The 25250-nt window shown below is 32.9% G+C and overlaps 2 protein-coding genes across 4 annotated transcripts; both read right to left on the bottom strand.

Annotated features, from left to right (window-relative positions):
• Positions 1-3678: 3678 nt before the first annotated feature.
• On the bottom strand, positions 3679-8793 carry LOC131662044 (uncharacterized WD repeat-containing protein C2A9.03-like). Of its 3 annotated transcripts, none has more exons than XM_058931722.1 (9): positions 8553-8793; positions 8295-8462; positions 8110-8196; positions 5185-5319; positions 4990-5100; positions 4797-4888; positions 4614-4719; positions 4436-4522; positions 3679-4343 (listed from the first exon to the last, which is right to left on the bottom strand). In XM_058931722.1, the coding sequence occupies exons 1-9, from the start codon at positions 8709-8711 to the stop codon at positions 3930-3932; spliced, it is 1359 nt and encodes a 452-aa protein (XP_058787705.1). In that variant the 5' UTR covers positions 8712-8793; the 3' UTR covers positions 3679-3929. The 3 variants fall into 3 exon arrangements, with proteins under 3 accessions (XP_058787705.1, XP_058787706.1, XP_058787707.1); XM_058931723.1 differs by having other exon boundaries at positions 4990-5097; XM_058931724.1 differs by lacking the exon at positions 8553-8793 and adding an exon at positions 6267-6303 and having other exon boundaries at positions 8295-8451.
• A 4195-nt stretch (positions 8794-12988) lies between these two features.
• Positions 12989-13822, bottom strand: LOC131658409 (uncharacterized). The gene has a single exon (XM_058927704.1). The coding sequence runs from the start codon at positions 13820-13822 to the stop codon at positions 12989-12991; it is 834 nt and encodes a 277-aa protein (XP_058783687.1).
• Positions 13823-25250: the final 11428 nt, after the last annotated feature.

The raw sequence follows: 25250 nt of genomic DNA, 5'->3' as shown, positions 1-25250 counted from the left end.
ATATTCAATCAGCAAGAAAAAATCAAGTCAAGAAAGTCTTGAATGAAGAGGAAAGAAAGCTTGAAGAAGAAATTAAAGAGAAAGCTCAAAGAATTATGCTGAAAGAAGATTCAGAAGATAAGTGGAATTGGAGTAAAATAACTTATTCGATAAAGGAAGTCTATTGCTCAATTTTGATGGAAATCACAGAAGATGGAACGAGGAATTTTGCAGCCGCGTGTAGTAATTTGATCCCACTTAAAGTATCAACACTGATTTGGAGAATATGACAAAAAAAGTCTCTACTAAAGACAACCTTGTCAAGAGGGGGTTTTGGATGATCTCAAGTGGCGTGTTCGTTAAGATGCGGAAAAAAAAAAAAAGACTATTTCTCACATTTTCTTTGATGTCCAAAAACATGTGACATATGGAACACAATCTTTCGGTGACTGGATGTATATACATCAATATATAATTCAGGGTTAGAAAAATTTTTGCGGTTTGGGGGTCAGTTGGACAACGGAAGGGTGAAAAAATAGATCTTCAAAACTATCTGATTTGCTTGTCGGAGCTTAATCAAAAGATGGTATGTTAACAATTGATTTTGAGTAGGGTTTGACTAGAGCATTTTTATCTCAACTGTAGTGCGTTTTTCTTTAGTTCATGTTCTATTTTTCTGTTTGTGAATAGGAGCTCTGTAGAGGTTGACAAGTTGTAACTCATACTTTGCTTTGCTTTGGTACTGGTATCTCATGTTTGAGATTTGTATTCTAATGGTATATCTTATGCCCTACACTTTTTTTTTTAATTTAATGTTATTGGCTTTTAAAAATATAAAACAACTATAACTAGTATCTGTTGGTTCAGTGGATATTATTAGATTTTTTTATCAGAAAAAAAAGTTACAACTGACTCGTTACTTGTTTCATCTGTTGTCATTTAGAGCTACCTTGTGTAATTAACAATAGGACTTGAACTTTGATATATTTTATATTTCATTTCATCTATATATGTGGAACTCATACGTTTAAAATATCCAAAAATATACTTTCAAAATAAATTCGAAAATATATTTTCGTAGCACTTGAGGTAAGAATGTCTTCTTAACTAGTGAATTTTGTAAAATTGTTTAAACAATAATGACAAAAAGGTCCATAAATAATTATTGAAAACAAATGCAATTTCAATAACTAGGCGATCCTTCTAGATTATAATTGTGTTGCGGTTGGTTGAAAAAAAAATATGTTGAAGAAGTTTTACATCATTTAGTTTTGTGAAGAAAGAGTGAGTCCAAAGTTATATATAAGATTTAAGTTTTTTAAAGACGCGTATCGTTTAGTTTTGTAAAGGAAGAGGACGTCCATAGCAATATACAGGATTCAAGTTCTTCGTCACAAGATGTATTAGTCAAAAGCACTTTAAGCTTATATTTGACTTTTTATATTTTTTTCTTATACTCTTGTTTTAAAGTGTTGTGAGAAGTAGAATATTTGCTTTGGAGAGTGTGGGTGTATTGGGACATTGGGGTGGTTGAGGGTAGTCTATGTGTTATAATAATTTTTGCACAGTGTTATTCTCTCGTTGTCATTTGACAACGGTTGTGGTTTTTTCTTCGATTTTTGAGTTTCCACGTTAATATTTTGTGTTATTGTGTTCCACTTTCTTCTCTATGATTTGTTTTTTTCCAGCAAGTGGTATCAAGAGTCTTGGTTTGGAGGGGTATAAACTTTTTTAGTATGCTATGTAGTTGCAGTTTTGTTCGATCTTCCACATCATAATGTAGGAAAGATTTTGTCTGCAATATCAAATTATTTATGTTCAGTGAAGATTGACTTTGATAAATTTGATGGAAGAATCAATTTCGCCTTGTGGAAAATTCAAGTCAAAGATATTTTTATACAATTCGGGTTACATAAGGCGTTGAAAGGAAACATTTTCAACAAGGACAACGAGAATTGAGAGGAACTAAATTTGAGAGCTTCGAGTACAATCTGCATGTCTTTGGCTAAGAATATTCTTGCGAATGTTCTTGCTACGTCGTCACACAAGGATTTTTGGGAGAAATTTGAAAGGTTATATCAAGAAAAGGTATATCAAATCGGTTGTTGTTGTTGAATAAGCAGTCTCATAGCTTGCATATGGATGAACATACGAAAGTATCTGATCATCTAGGTGTTCTAAATAGAATTGTTTCTGAATTAGAAATTATTGGAGTCAATATTGATGATGAAGATAAATCTTTGAGACTTATATGATTTCCTCCATCTTCCTATGAGTATATTAAATATGTTTTGATATATAGGAAGAAAACTTTGAGTTTTGAAGAAATTGCTAGTAAAATTACTTCTAAAGAAAGAAGACTAAAGGGTGAGGATAATACTTCATCAAACTCAGTGTCGATTGCTAGAAAAATGTCCTATATGAAGAAAAACAATAAAACGGGTGTGAGATGTTGGAAATGTGGAAAGATTAGACATATAAAATATAAGTGTTTTGATGGGGAAGCCTCAGAGAAGGGCTATGAGTCAAATGCTAGCAATGTCTCCCTCGATGTGGGAGGTGATGATCTTCTCTGAAAATTGATAAGTGTGTCCTCATGACATCTCTATTGTCATAGAGAATGACGAGCTATTGTTAGCGGATTAACGCATGAATATTAATGCAAAGAGTGTTGTGAAATTATGTCGATGGTTGAAGAGCTTCTAACCAACATGGAAGTTGCCCCATAAAATTTCAATCTGATTCTTGACATGTGAAAATTCTTGAAGTGATTTAGCTTCAAGTGAAGTATACTCTTTTTCAGGTGGAGTGTGACAGTTTTTAAAAATTATGATTATCGGTGAAGACAATGTGAAAATGCTTGTAGTGTTGTAGCTTTAACTGACTATACTATTTATGGTAGAGTATGATCGTCGGTGAAGACGATAAAAGATAAAGTATTATATTTAATCAATGTGGAGATTGTTGGGGGTTGGTTGAAAAAGTACATTTTGAAGAAGTCTCGCATCGTTTAGTTTTGTGAAGGAAGATGGAGTCTAAAGCTATATATATGATTTAAGTTCTTCAAAGTCTCATATCGCTTAGTATTGTAAAGAAATAGTGAATGCAAAACTATATATAGAATTCAAGTTCTCCGTTGTAAGATGCATTAGTCAAAAGTACTTTAAACTTATATTTGACTTTTTATATTTTCTATTACACTCTTATTTTAGAGTGTTGTGAGAAACATTTAAATATTTGCTTTTAGAGTGTTGTGAAGGGCATTTAAATATTTGCTTTGGAGAGTAAAAAGCACTTTAAATTTATATTTGACTTTTTTATATTTTCTCTTACAAAACAAGAGTATTATGAGTAGTTAAATATTTGCTTTAAAAAGTGCTGAGAATATTAGAATTTTGGAGGTGACTGAAGGTAGTTTATGTGTTATAGTTTTCTTAAGTGTAACATTTATGGCATTTTATCACTTTCTTATACCTCACATTCCTCCCCACTCACCAACAAAAGATAATTAAGTGTGAAGGAACATGTCTTGTTTTCCACGCATCATTATTTAATCCATTCATTTTACTCTCATTTTCAGTCAAGTCGATTTAAATTTCAGATTATTTAAATAACTGCCGACAACGGACAAGGACAAGTCCGCTAAGACATACAAGTGTGGAACTACGTTCTTCCAAATTCTCATATTGGATTAAAAAATTAAGTTCAAAGCAATATAATAATAAAATGCTTAATTATATTGTTTCAAATATACAATATTCAAGCTCTAAAACAAGGAAAAAAAACTTAACCGGATTAGCTCTGTAGAGCAAAATTTGCTATTTGCAGCACCAAGTTCGGCAAAAAAAAAAACATCTTGCAAAAGCAAATTATAAACCTATTTTAGAAATCTTCCTGTGGATATGCACATGATAAGATCTCTGTACATCTTGAAGACATCCCGCTTAAGATTAAAGCATTGAGTCTAGATACTGATAATAATGTTTTCTGGTGAACTCTAACAAGCTACCGTACATTCGATCAGCAACACCAACAAACAGAGCCTCAGTGTCAGGGCTAAAACATATACCAGCAATCTCACCAAATATATCTATCTCTTGACTATGTGCATAACCAGATTGCGAATCAAAAACATGGACGAAATCTGCTGGCTCAGCCATGGCCAAAAACCGTCCATCTGATGTGAATCTTAAGCCCCTTATTGCACCTATTCTTCCCTTTAAGACTGCTAAGGACTGCGAAAGATTTCTTACATCCCACAACCTGCATGTTCTGTCCTGATTCCCGGTAGCTAAAATTTGTCCGTTAGGATGCCAAGCAGATGAGAAAGAATAGTCCAAGTGCCCTTTTAGGTTTCCAGTGATCTGAGAAATATCATAGAGTGCATGTAAAATCAGAATTTAAATAAAACACTAAGGACAGTATAATACCTAAAAGAATCTGCAAATTAAACTACCTTTCCCGTGTTAGCATCAGCTATTAAGCCCTCAGTACTGTCTCCAAGAACAGCTAACAACTTTCCATCCGGACTAACAGAAGCATTCTGGAAAATTCAAATTGTTATTGCAAAGTGTTCTTATTTCTTAGAGGTGAAAATTAAAATATCAGCAGAAATATCAGTTTATGTCACTCACATTGACAGACCAATCATATTTGAAACTACCAAGAGAAGCGAAATTCTCTGAATCAAAAACCCGAATTTGGGAATCATTATTTGCTGCAATGACCCTCAATGACCCACTGCAAAGAGACAGTCGAGTTACAAATCAACCAAATAAGAAAAGATTACACATAAGCTTCAGCGTTCAGATGCTTACCTGGGGTTGCGGAAGATATCCACTGCATTGGTTATAGCATTATCATCGGTAGTTATTTTACTGCAGAATGCAACTCCAGAATGATTCAAATTCTGGTACAAAAATAATTCAAACCCGTTAAAAAGGGGACCTCATAAGATGTTATAGTTGATTACTCAATTGAAAGAAATTATGATGTGCCCAATGCCCATACCTTGCAAATAAGCTCGCCGTGGAAACCACCTGCCACCATCAGGTTCTCCTTAACAGCCATGGTGCTAATTTGCACTCGCGAGATAGGGTGAGCTAATCCAGAATGCTTCTGCTAATGAACATAAGGACAGTAAAGTAAGATGACATTAAGTATAAAAGAAACTGATTTCGTTTGATCGGCTAAGTAGCTACGTACAAGGGTTGGGATAATCGGTTTTGCCACATTAAGCACTTCTTTACTCCTTCGTAGTAATGAGGACCAATGCATCACGGAGTAGTTTTGCATAAGGTATACATCATGCTTTGATGTTGCCCACAACAGATTCCTCAGCTACAAAGACACGTCGAGAACATCAACATCAACACCCAGAGAGAAATATATGATTATAAAACAAGATATTAATATCACTCTAAGCAAATAAGGCACCACATTCTAGCATTGAACATGACCCGTGATTAGAAAAGCATCTATGAATAAAACTTACTCTAAGTGTTAGAACGATAGGGTATTTGTGTTATGTTAATGTGTTGGTACATATGATTGTTACTGAATCAAGTTTGATGCAATGCGGGTTTGTACTTGACCTTATGTTATTCGTGTAAATATATATATCTGCCAGCATTGTGTACAACAAAACCTCTTTTTTCCATTTCCTTATTTACTCCTAACATTTCAACACTAGATATATTCCATAATGACTCACGTCTACTGAATTCTGTATTCCTAAGTAACTTCAATCCTACTTTTCTTATGATAAAAGATTAAAAAAAACAAAAAGTATTTTTTCCTTCTCTATCTGTCTCTTGAAAAAAGGTAGAGTCAAACAGGTATGAGTGGCCAGACTACAGATGATGACAGCAATTTTTGTAGAGACTGGAAGAAATGAGAGAATGATATGGTTATAATCAAGTATAATTGCCAGAGTAGTCACTGCACAATCAATCACACAACATCATGGAAATCAGAAATTACTTATGTATGGAAACAGTTACGATAACTAATAGGAAGGCCAGGCCAAAACTAAATATTAGCGATTTTATGGTAAAATTGGTAATTTTTATGAAATACCAGAACTTATAAAAATGTAAAATTAGTACTATTTTTAATGAAATACTACCCGAGAATTAATACATAAAACAAAAAACATAGTTCGATGACTATAAATGCAGAATTAAACAGACGTGAGGCTTCTTTTGACAAAACAAATCAATCAATAACTACTAATATCAGATATTTCTAGAGCCCTCTCAAATGTGGTCAGATTTTTCCTATCATACCATAAAATTATGTCCTCCCAAGCTGCTCACTTCCCACCTGCTTTAAAGAGAGAGAGATAGAAGAGGCCTAAATGCAAAAACTGGTTAAGCAATAAACTACAGTATATTGCAGATTTTAATTAATGCTGCAATCATTATATGAACATATATCAATTAAAAGGAGGACAAATACATAAGGGAATAATCATGTATATGAAGTAGCAGATGTAATAATGGGAAACAACCATAGAACTAAAAGTTAGAGCAGAAAACAGAAATATTGAAACTTAGCTTAAGAATTAGTACAATTAACAGTTGTTATTGTTGCCGTTACAGAGGCTATTCTGGAACAATTATCTGTGCTACGAGGGATAACTACATTGTCATAAGTCATATACACCAAACTTAATCTTTCCACATAAAAAATTTATTGAAGACAATATGTCAACCATGAATGCTTTCCTCTCCAAGCATAATGTAAGGAACTTCACAGGACTAAACTATTTGACTAAAGGAATATTAATGTATTGTACCCAACTATTTAGTGCAATACTCTGCTAAATTCAGTTAGGAATAGTACTAGCATAATGCAACTCATGTGTACTGAATTTTAATTGACAGGAAAGGGATGGTATAAAGTCCATAAATCTCTCGTCTGATCTCAAGTGTTGTATGTGGGCGTGGATAAGTGGCTGTACGTGAGAGTCATTATGTTAAATGTAAGAAAAAGACTTTTTACTTCCAGGGAATCACTAAAATTTTAAGCATGCAAGTCATACCATAGCCTTGATGCATCCATATCCATCAATTGGCGTTAAAACGTCTTGTCAGTAGAAATTAGAAAAGAATATCTGGCATCCATTGGAGATAATTCTGAAAATACTTGTTTTAAGAAAGAACTTTGAAGATAAATTTGAGTGTACAAGCAGGATATAATAATCTCTGAGAAATATAGTTCCCCAAAAAATTGGACTTAATGAATAAAACTCAGGCTCAAAAGCTTAAATTAAGGTCAATTTTACAGAAACTGCTAAAACATCTTGATAAAGAATTTATCAAAAAGAAGTTTTAATTAAATCTGAGCACTGCATAAATTTAACCAGGAGAGAAATATTTCCAGAAAAGGTCATGGGACAAGAACGAATGTTTTCACAAATTAGTAATTAGTCTTTGAAAACCTCTGAAACTTCAAGTTGGTAGGAAGCTAGTTTGTACAAAGTGAAATTTCAAAAATATTTAGTTTAAAGACATGTTTAGATTGACTTATTTAAGAATAAATGCACTTGTGAGACTATTTGAATTGTGAGGATTTCTTAGTGAACTTATGCAAACAGTTTAGTTAATATCCACAAGATGTTTTTAGCCTATGAACTTCTGCTTATTTTCATAAGCTTTCAAGATATCCTATAAAAATAGGTTATAAGTTATATGAAAGTATTTTGAATTTATTTTATGTTTTATATAGAAATAATACAATAGCTTAAACATAAACACTTATACAATAAGTGTTTAATTAAGTTGCTTATCATATTCAGGTTACATAATCCTTCAAAATTAGAATACCAAGATTATGCAAAGAAAAATTTGTTATAATCAAAATAACTCATAAGTCAAGTATGACTCCAAACAACAGTTAGAACTAAAGCAATCACTGGAAGTAGTATAAAGCAGATAAAATAATCCATTAATCAGATATAAATAATTCAAAATCAACCATAATATTACCTAAGTAATATAAATATGGCAAATAGCAGCAGAAAATGAACTAAAACTTCTCTTAAATCTAAAACATGCAGTGAATTAAGCATAAAACACATGAATAACCATCCAATTCAATTAGCAACAAAATGAACAAAATCTCTACCTGAAAGTGCACAATTGTTGATTTGACAAGCCTGGTATTGAACTGAAAATCATAATACGATTTCCCTTTCTGCACTTCCAAACATTCCTAACAACCAAAAAAAAATAAAAAATAATAAAAAAAGTTTAGAAAATAGAAAATCGCTTAATAACCGTAACTCTAATTCCTACCGAAACGTAACAAACCTTATCAAGTTCCTCATGAGAGCGCGTGAGGCTCTCGTAATTCTTATACTGTTTCAACCGAGTTTCACGGTACTCATCTCTAGTATAATTAAGCATCTCCCATGGAATTCCCTGAATATCCTTCCCGTTTCTCGCTTCCAAAGCAGAAGTATCCGTCTTCGCATTACTCTGTTGTTTCAAATTGAACTTCTTCTAGTTCGTTATCTCAATTGAACAGCTAAAGAATCAAAAATTAAATAGCGAAGAAAGAAACGGTACCGTATCAAACTCGTCTTCGGAGTCGGAGTCGGGAGTGGCGGCATCGGAGGTACGGTGTTGAGGAACATTGGTGGAGAAGGTTTCGTCGTCTTCGAAATCGGAGAATTCGAAGTAGTCGTCGTTAACGTATTCGAGATCGTCGTTGGTGAATTGCTCCATTATGAGTGTTGTTGATTAACAAAGAGGAAAGAAAATAGTGTTGAGAAAGAGCAAAGAAATGAGTCATTGATAGTGTTGTACTTATAGAGAAGAGAGTGAGAAAGAAGGGAGAAACGTAGAAGGAGGTGGAAAGTGGTGGGGTCCAGTTTGGTATTTAATATGAGGAAATGAAATCCGGGTATCAGGTTTGTGGGCTCCATTTAACCGTCCGTTACTTTACGGCTTTTTTGTTCTGCCGTTTACATTAATTATTCTGATTAAATCAAAACCATTTACTTCGGACCCAGGTTAAATTTTGGAAGTTATTGTGCTTTTCTTCTTTTAAATTTGCCTCGGACCCAGGTTAAATTTTGGAAGTTATTGTGCTTTTTTTTTTTTAAATCAAAAGTCTTTTACACGCAATTATAGATATTGTTCGAGTCGGGTAAGAGTGTGCATTTGGTAACAAAGATTTCTTTTAAATAATTCAAGACTGCTGAGTTTTTATGATCGGAATAGAATTTACTTTATTTTATGATGTTCTTATTGTTTTCAGATCCGTTAGATCCGTTGAGATATGTAGATTTCGAGTTTTAAGGATTGTCTCCTTTGCACCGATATCCATTTTATATCTATATCAATCATTGTGATTGATATCAGATTGAATAGATATGCATATCATTTTTTTACAATGGATTGTTTGGTTCGAAAGAGTTGTTTTACTTACTGTTTTTATTACATGATTTTTGTGGTATATTAGTACAATGGATTGTTGGGAGTGGATTTGTTTTCGTGTTTGCGGTCAGGATCATTTGTCATTTTTAAAAATTTGAATTATGTGTTTATCGGTTCACAAACTTCTATTTTTTTTGTAATTCGATTTCGAACCTGTACTCGGAATCGTTGAATTGTATTTGTAGTGCGTGTTTGTTAACTAAGAATTTAATTTTTTTATTTACTTTTTAAAATTGCTCTTGTATGTTTTACTAGGTTTTGGTATTTGTCCTCCCAAATCTTTGCATTCTATTTTTTATTTTTATATATTTGTAATTATTAAAAAAAAAATTAAGACTTGTGATTAAGTTAGAAGAGATTTTCTACTAATAAAATTATTTTACATTTTCATTGATTTTTTTTATTCTTCTAATTTGCTTACAAAGTTTTTAATTTTGCTTCAAAATGTGATGGAAAAAGTTAAATAACAATGTTTATAAAAAAAATTACATAAAAAACAAGGTTTTCAGAAAATTTATCAAAGTGTCTAGGTTTTGCAGGACCCCCTAGAGTATGCGCCAAACCATTTGGCGCATTAGTATAAATTTTCTTGAATTAGCCAATTCATTTGGCGTATATGTGTTTGTGAAAAGTAAAAAAAAAATAAAAAAATTAAAAAATCCACATTTGCGCCAAACCATATGGCGCATACTCCTAATTTTTGTGCTAATGCGCCAATTCATTTGGCACATACTCCAGGGGGTCTTCAAAACCTAGACACTTTGGTAAATTTTTTGAAAAACGTATTTTTTTGGTAATTTTTTTTAAACCTTGTTATTTAAATTTTTTTTTCAATGTATGTTTAAGAAATTTTATACTTTTCATTATAGAAATTTCATATATTCTGAAAAAAAAAACTTGGTATATTCTTCAATATTTAATTTTATTTTAAAGTCTATAAAGCAATATTTCTTACTACTATGACACGTATACTATGAAAGATACCAGTTGGTTAATTTTGAATGTTTTTATTTTACAGTAAAAAAATTTATTAACAAACACATACCATGCCAATAATTTATACAATAAGAGAAATAGGCTAGCAAAATAACTCAAAGCACCCATTGTCCAACTGAACAAGACAGCAGCCTAAATCAAAATACACCTCAATACAGAATCACACCACCAGGGCCGTCTCAAGTTTTGGGAGGCCCTGTGTAGGTTAGTTATAGTTTACCGATGGCAAAAACAAATCAAGGCCTTTTTTAATACGATTTAACTTAAAAAATGATTTAGGAGGCCCTATTTACCTATAGTTTAACCTTGAAAATTTTGAAGCCTTGAGCGGTAGTCCGCCTTGCACGCTCTCAAAGACGGCCCTGCACACCACACTAATTATAATTCAAAAATGAAAGTTCACACCTAAACTAGATGATACCATAACAGCCTTGCCCCAACAAACTATCCAACTCAAAAAATTGCTAGAAGATCAATAAGTTTTACCGACACTAGGACGCCACAAAGCAACGCCAACACCTAAGTTGGTCAACCAGAAACTCCAACCATTAAACATCATATCACAAAAGACTATTGACTCAAAGCAGATTAAAATGTTAGCCCACTCGGTCCAAAAAACTATGCAAAAGAGCACCGGGACTGATGTGGAGTGACTAACTGCAGTTGAAACGCAAACTGTAACTTCCAAAAACAACCCAAGGCCGACATTGCACTACCTAAAACAGAACACCAGCAGACTGACTTCCGTCGAAATAAAACAAAACAAACTAAGAAAGCACAACAGTATCCTCCACACAAAAAGAAGGATCAATTGCCCCTGACATGAAAATATCTCTAAAACCACAGCAGCAAACCGAACACACGAGAAGCAACAACACCTCACAGAACCCTGAACCTGACGAAATCCAATGTCACTCCCGAAAGATTGAACTTATAACTCAGTTAAGCCTAAGTAGGTCCTTGGATCTACATTCCATTGAGTTATATTTAGTTTTATGATGATAATTTTTATGGACATCCACCTCCATGAATATTCTTTAGCATCCTCGAATAACTTTCCAGAGGCTAGCTCCTTATTGCAAAACAATTTGTCGTTCCTAGCTTTTAAAATACTCACACACGCAAACCATGCTACGTCGAATTTAGACGACACATCCCTACCGCCTCCAACCAATCCTTCAAAATGAGATAAATGAACCATTTCTTCTCTATGTAGAGTTGTGTCTATTCTAAGCCATTTGCAATCGTTCTGCCACAAACCTGCGAAAAACGGGCACTTGAAAAATAGATGTGAGACTCATTTTACACCCACACTCACTAACGCAATTGAGAGAACTACTCTCATTATACCCTTTCTAAAAAGGTTATCCTTAATAGTTATTTTGTTTTGGAATAATCTCCAAACAAGGCAAAAACACTTTCAAGGGAATTGAATTATGCCAAGCTTTAAACTAATAGGGGCTAGAGGTATTAGTGACACTAGATAGAAAGTCCCTATAAGCCTCTTTAACTAAAAAGAAGCTTGAATTTTCCCACTCTCCTATTTCGGATCCTCGAACGTTATTCCATCACTTTGAACCTCTTTTACACTCTATTTCGCTAAGATCCTCTAATTTGTCATATGTGTTAATCAATGCGTTGTACCACAAACCATTCATTTCCAATTTAATTTTCCACTTCCATTTACCGAAGAGAGCCTTGTCGAACATTTTAAGATTTATAAGACCCAATCCCCCTTCATCTAAAGGCCTACACACCTTATCCCAATGGACCCAATTAATTTTCCTCTCCTTCTCACTCCCAACCCATAAAAAATGTTTGAAAATTGAATTGAGCTTAGAGATAATACTTGTTGGAGCATTGAATAATGATAAAAAGTATACTAGAAGCGCATAAAGGACTGATTTTAGAATCACCACTCTACCACCGATCGATATATATTGGTTTCTCCAATTAGCAAGTTTTTATCTAACAACTTCTATCCCAAGATGCCAAGTTTTTAATCTCTTTGGATTAGCTCCGATTGGGAGTCCAAGATATTTGAATGGAATTGAGCTCGTCTTACATCATGATGTTTGTTGCTACATCAATTCACCTTTGCTGAATATTTATCCCCGCAATAATGCTCTTATTAAAATTCACTTTGAGCCTTGACATAACTTCGAACAACGTTAGATTTGCCTTTATTAATCGAATATTTGACCAACTTTTTTCTCATATTATCAGCGTATCATCCGCATATTGAAGGTGGGAGAACCGAGCTTCTCCATTCTTGAATTTGAACCTGCTAAATTTACCGATTTCCACCGCTTTTTTTCATTATCGTGTCAAAACCTTCAGCCATAATAAGAAATAAAATTTTGACATAGGGACTCCGTGTCTTAAACCTCGCTCCATTATCACTTCCTTGATTGGACTACCATTAACAAGCACTGGCATTGTTGATGATTTTAAACATTTTGCTTTCCACCTCCTCCACTTATCATGAAATCCCATCTTTAATATCACATAATCAAGGAAGTTTCAGTCCACCAATTCATAAGCTTTCTTAAAGCAGACCTTAAACATTAACACTTTTTCTGTTTCCTAGCTCCGTCAACGATTTCGTTTGCAAATAGAATCCCATCGAGGATCTGATTACCGGATATGAAGGCAGACTGAGGTTCTGAAATCACCATACTTATCACTTTTTTAATTATATTAGTTAGGACTTTATAAAGCACCTTGTAAATGCACCCTATAAACGATATTGGCCTATAATTTGAGACTTGCATCATATTTCTCTTCTTTGGTATTAATATAACGAAGGAGTTGTTGGCACCCTTCACCAATCTTTCGTTCTCATGGAATTCAGCAATTAACCTCATGAAGTCATGTTTGATTTCATCCCAGAATTCTTTCAAAAAACCAAAGTTCAATTCATCCGGTCCTGGGCTTTTGTCACCATCACATTCCCACACCGCTCTTCGAACTTCCGCTTCCGAGAATTCTTGCACCAGGTTTACAATATGCTCGGCTCCAATTATTTTAAAGTTAATATTCTCCGAGATCACTCTTACACCACCAGCTGAGTAGTGACGTCTAAAGTCCTCAAAGATCTCATTTTTCATTTCCTTCGCCTCCGTTATCCTTCTTTCATTCACTAACTGACTCAAGATTTCATTGTCTTTTCTTCTCTTATTTATGAAACTATGGAAATATTTAGTATTTGCATCCTCTTCCTTTAACCATCTCGACCGAGCCTTTTGCCACTGAATTTTACAATTTAGTCTCTTGAGATCGTGTTGTTTTGTTGAAGTATCTCTCTTAATTACCAACTCCTCCTCCGGTAGAGCTGTATTTTCACCCTGTATCTCTAGTTGGATTAAATTTTCCTTTGCCTCGAGAAATATTTCTTCCATATTTTGAGTATGATTCTTGTACCATTCTTTGAGTCTTTCCTTGATTCTTTTAAACTTTTCTTTCAAGATGAACATTCCCCACCCCTCCACTTTTATGTCGCACCAACTTTCGGCAATGAAGTTATGATACCCTTGAGCATCCTTTCAGCATTTCAGCATACGAAAAAGTTTTCAGGCCCCAGTCTTAAACTGAATCGCAAAGCATGATGGGACAATGATCAGATAACCCCTTATCTAGGCACCACTAAATACATTTCGTCCAGGTTGTCATCCATTAATTTGAGGTGATAAATCTATTCAACCGACTCATGGTTGAACCCCCGTATCTAGCCCAGGTAAACCTTCTGCCATGCAACGGAAGATCCACCAACTCTGCCTCTACTATAAAATTGTCAAACTCTTCTATCTCATCCCTTCGAATATTTTCATTGCCCCTTTATTCTTTCAAAAGTTTCTCTTATAGCGTTGAAGTCCCCCATTATGCATAAAATTTTTCCTTTCTTCCCTTCTATTCTTGAAGTTAGTTCCTCCCATATTTTCTATTAAGAGTTTCGAAGCATGGAATGAACCGGGCTCTTGATGCATGCCACTTGTTAGACGATGAAAAAGTATCTAGAGGGGGTGAATAGATCCCCAAAATAAAATGCACCAATTAAAATTTGGTTTTGAAAGTTTATTTAAAAATAGTACGAGCATAAGATATCCTTATAGATCGAACAAGTCGTCTATACGAACCACGCTATTGGAACTCTGATATGCACTAAGCTATATGGAATGACTTGACACAATAATATTTTATTACTTAACTTCGATCAAGTGTCACTCAATTATTTGTTAAGCCGAATTATTTGCAATGTTATTTCCAATGCCAAATAGTAGAAATTTTAGCCTACACAATTTATCAAACACTTGGTGTGCGAACAATTTTTCACAATTTTTTGATTGAATTTTATTGATATGAAAACCACTTATAATCAAAGTGATTATAAGCTGGTCAACACACCCCTTAAACAAAAACAGTTGCAGAAAAATTCTTATGATTTGATCGATCAAACAATGTAATTCGATAAACTGCGTAATTGAATCAAAGCGAGTAAAGAGATCAGAGAGAGAGAGACATGAGGAAAATTTTCTTACTATGCAAAAAGTTGATTAGAAGAGCAACCCACAAACACAATAGTTTGATGTTGATTCAACCCCCTCTCTTCTTTTGATCATGAGCAAGACCAAGACACAATAGTTATCAATTGATTATTCGACTATTGCTACTCCTTTGTGTTCTTTATCTCCAAAGCTTTCGCGCATGATCAATTATACCTATTGTAACATAATACTCCCAAATTAATCTGATGTTCTCGCGCTACTCCTTTGTGTGATTTATCTCCAAAGTTTTCACTAGGTTGCGATTCCTTCTTGGACCGTCTTGCACGAAAACCCCCAAATCTATCAAAGATCTTGGAGGACAAACCCGCAGTTTTTACGAATGAAACCCCCTACAAATCTCAACCCAATATTCTCGGCTACACAAGAACCTAATCAGACGTTATCAAACCTCGTTTAGATGGCACCCCAACAAAAGATGATTATGTGTGATTTGTCAGTGTGTATGCATAGATTGGAGGTTGAAGATGAAGAACAAATGTAGTAAGTGTTTATAGTTTCATCAAGTTGAAATGGTGCATGAGTGATGTATTTATAGTTGTGGAAGTTTGGTGGCAAAAGAAGGAAATTCGCAATAAAAAAATAAAAGAAAGTGACTCAATAAACAGTATGTGTCAGCCTGTTAGATGCATGTGCCGACACATAATGTTAAAAGTAACAACATGTTTTGGCTTGAAGACGTCTACTTGTCAGCCTAAAAGAACAGAAGCTACATCCCTATTTGAGCACTTACAAAGTGGTTTTTAATGATTCCTAAGATCTAATGCAAGGAGTGTCACACAAGTTCAGAGATACCTTCTGACTTACATAAATGTTAAATTTTTTTTATAATTTTGACATCATACAAAATATTTAATGGTGAAGTTGCACACACAATGACTTTTATAAGGGGCAGTATTGACAATCAAGGTTAAAAAATTATTTTTACTGTTGAGATTGAGTATATTGAAACATCATAATCATTTAAATAATTTTTAGGAGTGAAAAAAATTGATATTAAATAAGAGAAGTCTGTGTTGTTAAATGACAGTCAAAGTGCAATTTATCTTAATAAAAAGTCATTCCATGTCAAAACACACTTAAGGATAATACTATCATTGAATACAATATGCATTAGAGAAGAAGTCAATTTTTACTTGAGAGGATCGATAAGATCCATAGTTATGCTAATGGTTACCATATGATGACAAATCTTTTACACGTAACAAAGATGATTGGTTAAAAAAAAGGCGAAGATGGTGAAAGAACACCTTCCAACTTGTAAAATGAGAGTAAGAAGTGAGCACGCGCAAAAGGAACACATGACGCTACAAATTTTGCAGTTCAAGAAACACAGTGAACGACAAGGATTGAATTGAGGTCCCCATTGAGCCAATGGTTTTTCGCTAAGGAAATAAAGTCCACAAATTGCTATTTGCACATCCACGTGTTGGTTAAAGAGTATAGTTCACAAAGCCTGGCACTCAGTGGTTCCACCACGTGTCTTTGCATAATAACTGCGTCACATAGTAACACTAGCTACCACCTTATAACTAACGCCGTTTATTCATCGTTATATAATTTAACCATGATTAAGTTGCTTCACATGCAAACAAGACACCCGTTTCTTTCATGGGTTGAGTTGTTGTTTTTAGCACAAACCACCTCCACTCTATTAATTCTCTAGTTTGTTCTCAATATTATTTTATATTAAAATAATATGCACTTAGAGTTTATAATGAATCAACATAATTTGAAATTCTACTCGACTATTAACTCTTTAAATTCAATTTATAAATTCAATGAATTGAAAATTAAATTAAATGATTAATGAGCTGAATATAAATCAAATTAATTTGATTTATATATAATAATACTATATATTTATGTCTATTCTTGGATTTAGATCATCTCCTTCATTTTTCTCTCCTTCATTTTCCATCTTCTCTATCTCTCTCTTAATTTTACTCCCACTCATCATTAAAAAACAAAATATAATCAAGAGAGAGAATGAAATTAAGAGAGAGATAGAGAAGATGGAGAAGGAAGGAGATGATCCAAAGTGAAGGTCTAACCACATTGACAAGTGATTCAAAGAAATGAGTTGAACCTAAAGACTTAAATCAAGTTGTTTATAAATTTGTAATGAATTGAATTTGAAGTAAAAGAAATACTCTTTAGGTTTTGGTTTTGTTTACGAGTTTGGAGGGAATGGAAGGAGGAGAATTTCAAAAAAGATTTTTTACAAAAATGTAAAAAAAAAAAAAAAAATTTTAAAAAAATAATGTTGTATAGAATGATAAAATAATGTTTATCATTATTATATTTTTAACTTTTAAAATACTATAGTAACAAAAGATATTTGGAAAAGTTATGTAAGCCCTCCAAATTTTTCGATCAATATAAATTTCAAATTTTCTGAAATTATAAGATTTTTAGTGTTACGAATAAAAGATAACTCTCCAAAACTCTCCCAACCAATTTTTTTTATTCTTTTCACTAAATCCTTCATATTTTTTAAAGTCACCCCTCTCTCCCTCTCCAAACTCGCAAACAAAATTTTAAAAAATCCAATGAATTTTTTATATGAACTAATTCTAATCGAATTGAGTTGAGTTTGGTTGATTTGTAAGTGTAGTTACAACATGTTAAGAGAATTAGTAACATGACTATTGTAATAAAAAACTCAAATTTTATTGAAAGATATTAGGATTTAGATAAAAGTCAAATGTCTTGATTGCGACACAAGGACTAATTCTATAGTAAACCTAAACAGAAAAAAAAATTTTTGATCTAATAAAATGCAATTTGAATTTGATTAGTTTGTTTGGTTTTTGAATTGAATTCTAAAAAGAAAAAATTCAAGTAAATATTTTATCACGCATGGTAATGTTAGAGTGAGAGTGAAATTATAAAATAATATCTCAACGGAGTTGTGGTTTTGGTAAGGGAGAAAAGACTGACATATAATCTAAAATGAATAATTCAATATTGAAATTTATAATAAAATGAAAAGAAATTTATAATAAAATGAAAAATAATATTAGAGTGAGAATAAATTTGAATCATATATTTTTCTTTTTTTTTAATCAATTTACATATAAGAATAAATTAGTTGAAGCATCCAAGACAATATCTTACACTGTGCATTATATATTAGTGTTTGAGTATGTACCGTGATGAAGTGGTAAGTTCTTCTTTTACAAAATACTACTAAAGAGGTCAAATTTTATGCACATTGAAAACATGTCAACTTAAGAATGTTAATAAAGCTATATAGCATATTTCTCATTGGTCCCTAGGAAATGGCTTTTCAAGAAAGTGATCTAACATAGTCATCAATGAGGATGTCTAATACAGGCTACGCCATATAATTTCAAACTTTTTATATTTAAATTATAGTTAAATTTCATAATAAAATTTTCATGGTTAAACAATAACGAAAAAATTAATTTGTCACAATTGAACAAATAATTAATCTACCTAAAATCTTAAAAAGAAGACATAGGTGATGAATGGCTCCATCTTTTCCTCCAACAAACTATGTCCTACTAAAATGTCCTACTAAAATGGTCCCATTTATAAGAAAAGATTCTCTTTTTAGGTACATTGAATAAATAATGTATTTGGATAACATACTGTCTAGATGCATTATTTATTCAATGTATCTAAAAAGAGAATTTTTTCTTATAAACAGGACCGGAGGTAGTAAGTTATAACGGTATTGGACCATTTCATGTTATTTCAAAATCATCATTAATTGGATGTGTTGTACGAAAAGCAGCTTCCACAAATTCTGTAACGAAGGAGCACAAAAAAAGCCATGCGGTATTCATGTTAGAATCAAGGGATATCTCGACTTTGATTATGCAGGTCGTATGGATTCTAGAAAATATATTTTTGGATCTGTTTTCACTATGTTTGGCACAACTTTTAGTTGGAAAGCAACACTTCATAAAGTTGTTGCTTTATCAACCATTGAAGCGGAATATATTGCCCTCACCAAAGCTATTAAAGAAGCATTGTGGTTTGAAGACTTTGCGAAGGAGCGAAAACTTCAAGGTCGAGGTATCACCGTTAATTGTGATTGTCAAAGTGTTAATCATCTGTCGAAGAACTCAGTATATCATGAGCGAATCAAACACATTGATGTGAGGTTACATTTCGTCAGAGGAGTAATCGAGCATGAAGAAGTCCAAGTGCTGAAGGTTTTGACATATCATAATGCTGCTGATATGATTACCAAGACATTGCCGAGTTGCAAGTTTTTCCACTGTATGCAGTTGATAAAGCTGCATGACGAAAGCTAGTTTGTTCCTTGATGTTATAGAGTTTGTTCCAAGGTGAAGATTTGTGAGAAATATATCTGATTTAAATCTATTGACTTTTTAAATTTATTGAATAATTAATGTATCTGATTTAAATCAAATACATTAACTATTCAATAAATCTAAAAAGTGAATTTCTCTTATAATATATAACGGAGAAGTATTTTTCATTGGACCCTAGAAAATGGTTTTTCAAAAAAGTGATCTTACATATTAATCAATGAGGATGTCTAATACAGACTACAATATATATTTCAAAAAATTTATGTTTAAATTATAGTTAAATTTCATAATAAATTTTTTATGGTTAAACAATAGAAAAAAAAATTAGTTTGTCACAATTGAACAATAACTAATCTACCTAAATTCTTAAAAAGAAAGACATTGGTGATGAATGGCTCCATATTTTCCTCCAACAAACTATGTCCTACTAAAATAGTAAGTTACAACATATTGGACCATTTCATGTGCTTTCAAAATCATCATTAATTGGACGTGTTGTAACGAAGGAGCACAGAAAAATCATGTGGTATTCATGTTAGAATCAAGATAGATCTCCATATGTTAATTTTCTATCACTTGAGAAGGGAAATTATAGATAATTTATTTCAAGAGAAGCAAACACAAGAGAAACTTTATAGATAATCTATTTCAAGAGAAGCAAACACAAGAGAAACTTCATCAGTTTGGAATTGCACCTACTTTAAGAACATTTACTTCATTTACCTATTTTGTCATGGATACTACTAGTCTTCCACCTTCATCAGAGTCATGTCTACTATGTATAAGTGATTCCAAACCAATAACAACTATTAATTAACTGAGATAGTCATACAAAATTAATAAAAATTACCGATGAAATAAGGAATGTTTCTTACAACTAACCATTTGTATGCCGTAAATTTAGTAGAGAAATTCAAATTCGAAACATTACAAACCCCTCGGTTAAATAGGATATGTGAATAGGAATTAGTTTAAATGTAATTATTTAGTGTAATTGCCGATATAGCCCTGTAACCTTTATATATACGAGAAATAATAATGAGAAAAGTATCTAGCCAAGAATTATTGACATGGTATCAGTAGGTTTTCGATCAAACCTGTGAGTTTTAGGTTAATCTTGGCTTTATTCAGCGACACCCCATTGGGTCGCTCTTGAAATCGTCTCGGTAGATCTCGTTTCTCGGTAATTGAAATCATCTCGGTTCTCGGTAATCTCTTCCAAGATTGCGATTCTAATCTCGGGTGCTTACAATCGTGTTTCTGGTAGTGCTCATAAGTTACAATTTTGTTATTCCTCCTTGTTTGCAAATCGTGTTTGCTTTGATCGTGTTATTGTATCGGTGTCGACAAGTATTCTGAATTAGGGTTTTGACTTGGTGTCGGCGAGTATCCTGAATTGGGGTGTTGATTTGGTGTCGGCAAGTATTTTCTTTAGTGTTCCGTTGTGTTTCTTATTTCACGTTAACAAAATTGTTCTTAAGTCATCTCTGATATTATGGCTTCCGAAGAAGAGATAGATCATATTTGTGTTCGTTTTACCGGAAAGAATTATCTTGTTTGGGAATTTCAGTTTCGGATGTATGTCAAAGGGAAAGGATTATGGAGTCACTTGGACGATGTCTCTTTGGCACCGTTAGAGACAACTGACTTAGATGCATGGAAAATAGAAGATGCTCAGATTATCACTTGGATTCTCGGTACTATTGATCCTCACATGATTAATGATTTGCGATCTTTTTTCCACTGCCCAAGAAATGTGGAACTACTTGAAGCGTATCTATAACCTAGACAATGCGGCCAAACGTTTTCAGTTGGAGCTAGATATTGCCAATTACAAACAAGGCAATCTGTCTGTTCAAGAATATTATTCTGGTTTTTTGAATTTGTGGACAGAACACTCTGCGATTATACATGTTGTTGTTCCCAAGAGTTCTCTCGCGGATGTCCAAGAGGTCTATAATACTAGTAGGCGAGATCAATTTCTCATGAAGCTTCGTGCAGAATTTGAGGTTGTCATCATTCCTAAGCTTTCAAATGCACCAAAGCACTGCCAACCACACTACTAATTCCTTTCCTTCTTTCAAACTCTTTATCTTTAAATTATTAATTCAGTAATTAAAAATCTCAGTTACACCAGTCCTTCAATCCCTGACGGTAAGCCAAGCCACAACTCAATTTACAACCAAATGTTCTTAACCACTCGAAAATGAAAGAATAAATGATCCAAATATTCCTCTTCTTGAAAACAAAGTACATAAGAAAATTCATGAATAAAATTGATAATACCTCTCTTCCTCAATTGGCCTTTATTGGAGAGTCTGTTTAGAAATGTCCTCCATCCAAAAACTTTAACTTTGAAAGGGACACGAGCTTTCCAAGGTCTGTCAAAGGCTACTTCTAATTCATCTTCTTGGCCATCTAAAAAATGTCAGCAGAAATCAAATCATAATCAAATTTGACAGAGTATCTATCCACGTTAATCGGTTTCCACACAACACACTACTATAAATAATATATTTTATGACAAAACTTTCACTCCACCCCATAAAAAACCGAGGTATGCTTCCAGATCGCGTCATGTTTTTTTTATAAAAAAAACACTATCTATTCCCTCGGTTTTAAATATAATTGAGGGGAAAAATAATTCATGACATACTTCGAATTCCATAAAATGCAGTTTATGTTTTAATTTATTAAAAAGTGCTGCCTTTATTTTTATTTGTAAATTAAATGATCTATTCTTTCAGTTTCTATAATAATTGAGGGAGTTAGATAATCAGATTTTACTATAAAAGCATTCGTTAATAAAGTTTTACCCTAAACCTAACTCATCTATAGCCACTCAAAACTCGTAGACATTATTATTTGGGATGGATTGAATGACAGGAAAAAAATCTTCTAGGTTTTGTGTTGTATGTTGTTCATCTAACACCAACCTTGAGCAAAACATTTTTCTCCTCTTGCAATCAATCTCACATAATAATATTGTTATTGTTGTTGTTGTTGTTGTTTCAACCTCTTGCAAGGTCATTGTTATATTTTGGAATAACCTTCTTATGTTGCCCGTCAAAGAAAACATTCTAAATTTTATTGTTTTCCTCAATTGACAACATTGAAAAATTTACCGTTAAATATACTGTAAATTGCAAGCAATGTTTGAATATTGCAGCACACAAAGAAAGTGGTGAATGATAAAAAATTGAAAAAAGAAACATTATATTTTACTTTCCATTTTTTACCACTCACCATTTTTTTAAAGTAATATATTACATCGGTTATTTTGTAAAATCGATGGGAAAGTCTCTATTTTATTTTATTTTTTAATTAAAAAAGAAATAACATTTTCCCTCGATTTTGTAAAAGAACCAAGGGGGTATAATTACTCAGATAGCTAACAACGAATCTACACCCTACGTTCATAAAGTAACAACTTGCAAGATATTGTCAACACATCAATCCATAAAAAATTCCTACATCCAATAAGAATGCAAACACCACCACTATATATCTTGGACGATATCTTGTGAAACTCCAACATTGATAATGAAAATATTTACCATGAAAACATTGATAATGAAATCCTGGAACAAATCTTTGAGATGGATTGCAAGTGCAGAAAAAAATTATTTCAAGGTCGGTGTTCTTAAATAATATCTTATTTGTTTACTAGAATTTTATGTTATGTATCTAACCTTTTTTATGTTATATTGGAAATTGGAAGCATGCAAACCATTAAGCTTGAAAAGCATTGAGTATACAACAAAATCTACATTTATTCAACGTGATGATGAATCAGATTTGTCAAAAATGTGTACATGTAGATCGAACCAATATAATGTAACATAAGAAACTTTGAATTGAATATTATGTGTGTTTTAACTATTCTGTGTAAACAATATAATTTAATATTTTGTGTAAACAATGTAATTTATATTAAAAAATATTTTTTACTCGGTTTTTGATTGAAACCGAGAGGTATATAACTTAAGTTTTGAAAATACAAAAATGTTATTGTTGGGGATCGAACCAATGACCATTTGAACTATTCCCTCGGTTAATTAGAAACTGAATGGTAAAGTGGAGAGTTTTTATGACGACCTTTATTACCTCGCTTGTGTAATGATGCGTCCGCAAGTGCACGGAAATTTAGAAGTAATATAAAAGATTATTGAACCCACAGAGACCAATGTCAATCTACTGTAATCTATCGTCACTTTGTAAAGCTAAGGCTAAGAAATAATTGATTAAGGGGAAACTAAGACTAGAACTGAAATAAAATAAAGATTAGGATAAATATAAGTAAAGAGAGGTCGAAATGTGGATTTCGTGTACCTCAGGAGCATCACGCTCCGATACATCTACATCATTATATTACTTCGATACATCTATGATAACACGTAAATCTATCATATTTTTAGATCCGATTCACATGCTATTTAGTATCTTTTACTTATTTTCCTTAGTATTATGTAGTATTATGTTTTTGTTTCAGGTATTTGTCGAATAAGAACGTTCGTGCGAGAAAACTAAGAAAAGAAGCAGAAGAGAAGAAGAAAGTTCCGAAAAATGGCATTTTTGGTGGACAACGTTCGCCATTACCTAATGGCGTCAGCCATGTACCTAGTCCACATCATTTAATGAATGACCAAATGACGTTCACTGTTGTCCTAATGGTTGCCGCCATTATCATGTAGTAGTAGAAAACGTGGAAGTCAACTTCTCATATTATCTCCACTTTCTTCAACTTCCCATTATCTCCACTACTTCTCACATAAATTTTAAAGTAACCTCCATTAGTTTTCGCTATATAAAGGACCTAGCATTCATTTTTCAAGGCATCCAAGTTTGTGTGCGGAAGCGCTGTTCGTAGGTTTAGGCAGAAATTACATTTGTAAAAGTGGTAGTTTCTCACATCGAAGAACTACCACACCATTAGTATTAGGCCTACAATCTGTGTACTCTTGGATCATCAAATCTTGCCGGAATTAATAGAAGCATTTTCAGTTCATCTTTGTTTCAAGCATCGCACTTTATTTCTAACATTTACATGTTTCCTTTATTGTTTTATTTTTATTATTGTTTCATCATTGTTAATTCAATTATCATGCAGTTTTTATTTGCAATCGTCATGTTTAGTTTGTCTACGCTTAATTTCATGTCTAGCTAAATAGTCTTGAGTCCGGTATGTGTGGAGCGTCGTATCCGGCGGGACTCGATAACGAAGTTGGTATAAGTTTTGCATAAATTCTGTTGTGGCTTTTTGTTTACAAGTTTAATTTAAATAGCTTTGTCACGAGAATGAGAGGTTACTTAACATGATTTGTCACGAGAGTGAGAATTAAATAAGGTTCGAACCAGCATCTCGAGAGGATAGGGTTTGAGCCGGATAGTGGGAACGGGGCATTGATCCTAAAGAGGGCGACAACGCTTTAGGTATCGATTAGGACTTAGTTAGTTTTGTGTTTGGATTAATACATCTTTTTTACTTTTATTTTTTTAATTGTACAAAAAATGTAATAACCCGTGCGTTCGCACGAATTTTGGTATGGTTACCCGTGCGTTCGTAAGGGTTCTGGCATGTTACCCGTGCGTTCATACGGGTACTGGTATAGTACATACACTTTTGTTTTTAAAATGTAATAAAAGTGTAAACAAGAAAAATTAAAACTATTTTACTAGAGTAGTTTATTATTTTAAATAGGGGTGTTCGCGGGCCGGTTTGGTTCGGTTTTGAGAGAATCCGATATCCAAACCGATTAAAATTATATGGATTGATTTGGATTGGATTTGTAAATTTTTGCGATAAAGCCCAAACCGAACCGAACTGAGAAACAACGGGTTGGATTGATCGGATAGAAAAACAATGCAAAAATATTTGAAAAATATAATTTATTTATAAAAATTAATTTTTCATAATAATATAAATAAATAGTATTAATAGTGTTCAATTGTAAATA

This window comes from Vicia villosa, linkage group LG3 (assembly GCF_029867415.1).
Source record: "Vicia villosa cultivar HV-30 ecotype Madison, WI linkage group LG3, Vvil1.0, whole genome shotgun sequence".
NCBI lineage: Eukaryota > Viridiplantae > Streptophyta > Magnoliopsida > Fabales > Fabaceae > Vicia > Vicia villosa.
The sequence above is the reverse complement of the archived record's forward strand: the minus strand, read 5'-3'. Positions and strand labels throughout refer to the sequence as shown.

Coding starts and splice junctions, on each gene's coding strand:
- LOC131662044 (XM_058931722.1), bottom strand. CDS start 8,711: ATGGAGCAATTCACCAACGACGATCTCGAATACGTTAACGACGACTAC. Junction 4,889..4,989: donor ACGGCGAGCTTATTTGCAAG/GTATGGGCATTG, acceptor TTTTTGTACCAG/AATTTGAATCATTCTGGAGT. Junction 4,344..4,435: donor CTGATGCTAACACGGGAAAG/GTAGTTTAATTT, acceptor GATATTTCTCAG/ATCACTGGAAACCTAAAAGG.
- LOC131658409 (XM_058927704.1), bottom strand. CDS start 13,822: ATGGAAGAAATATTTCTCGAGGCAAAGGAAAATTTAATCCAACTAGAG.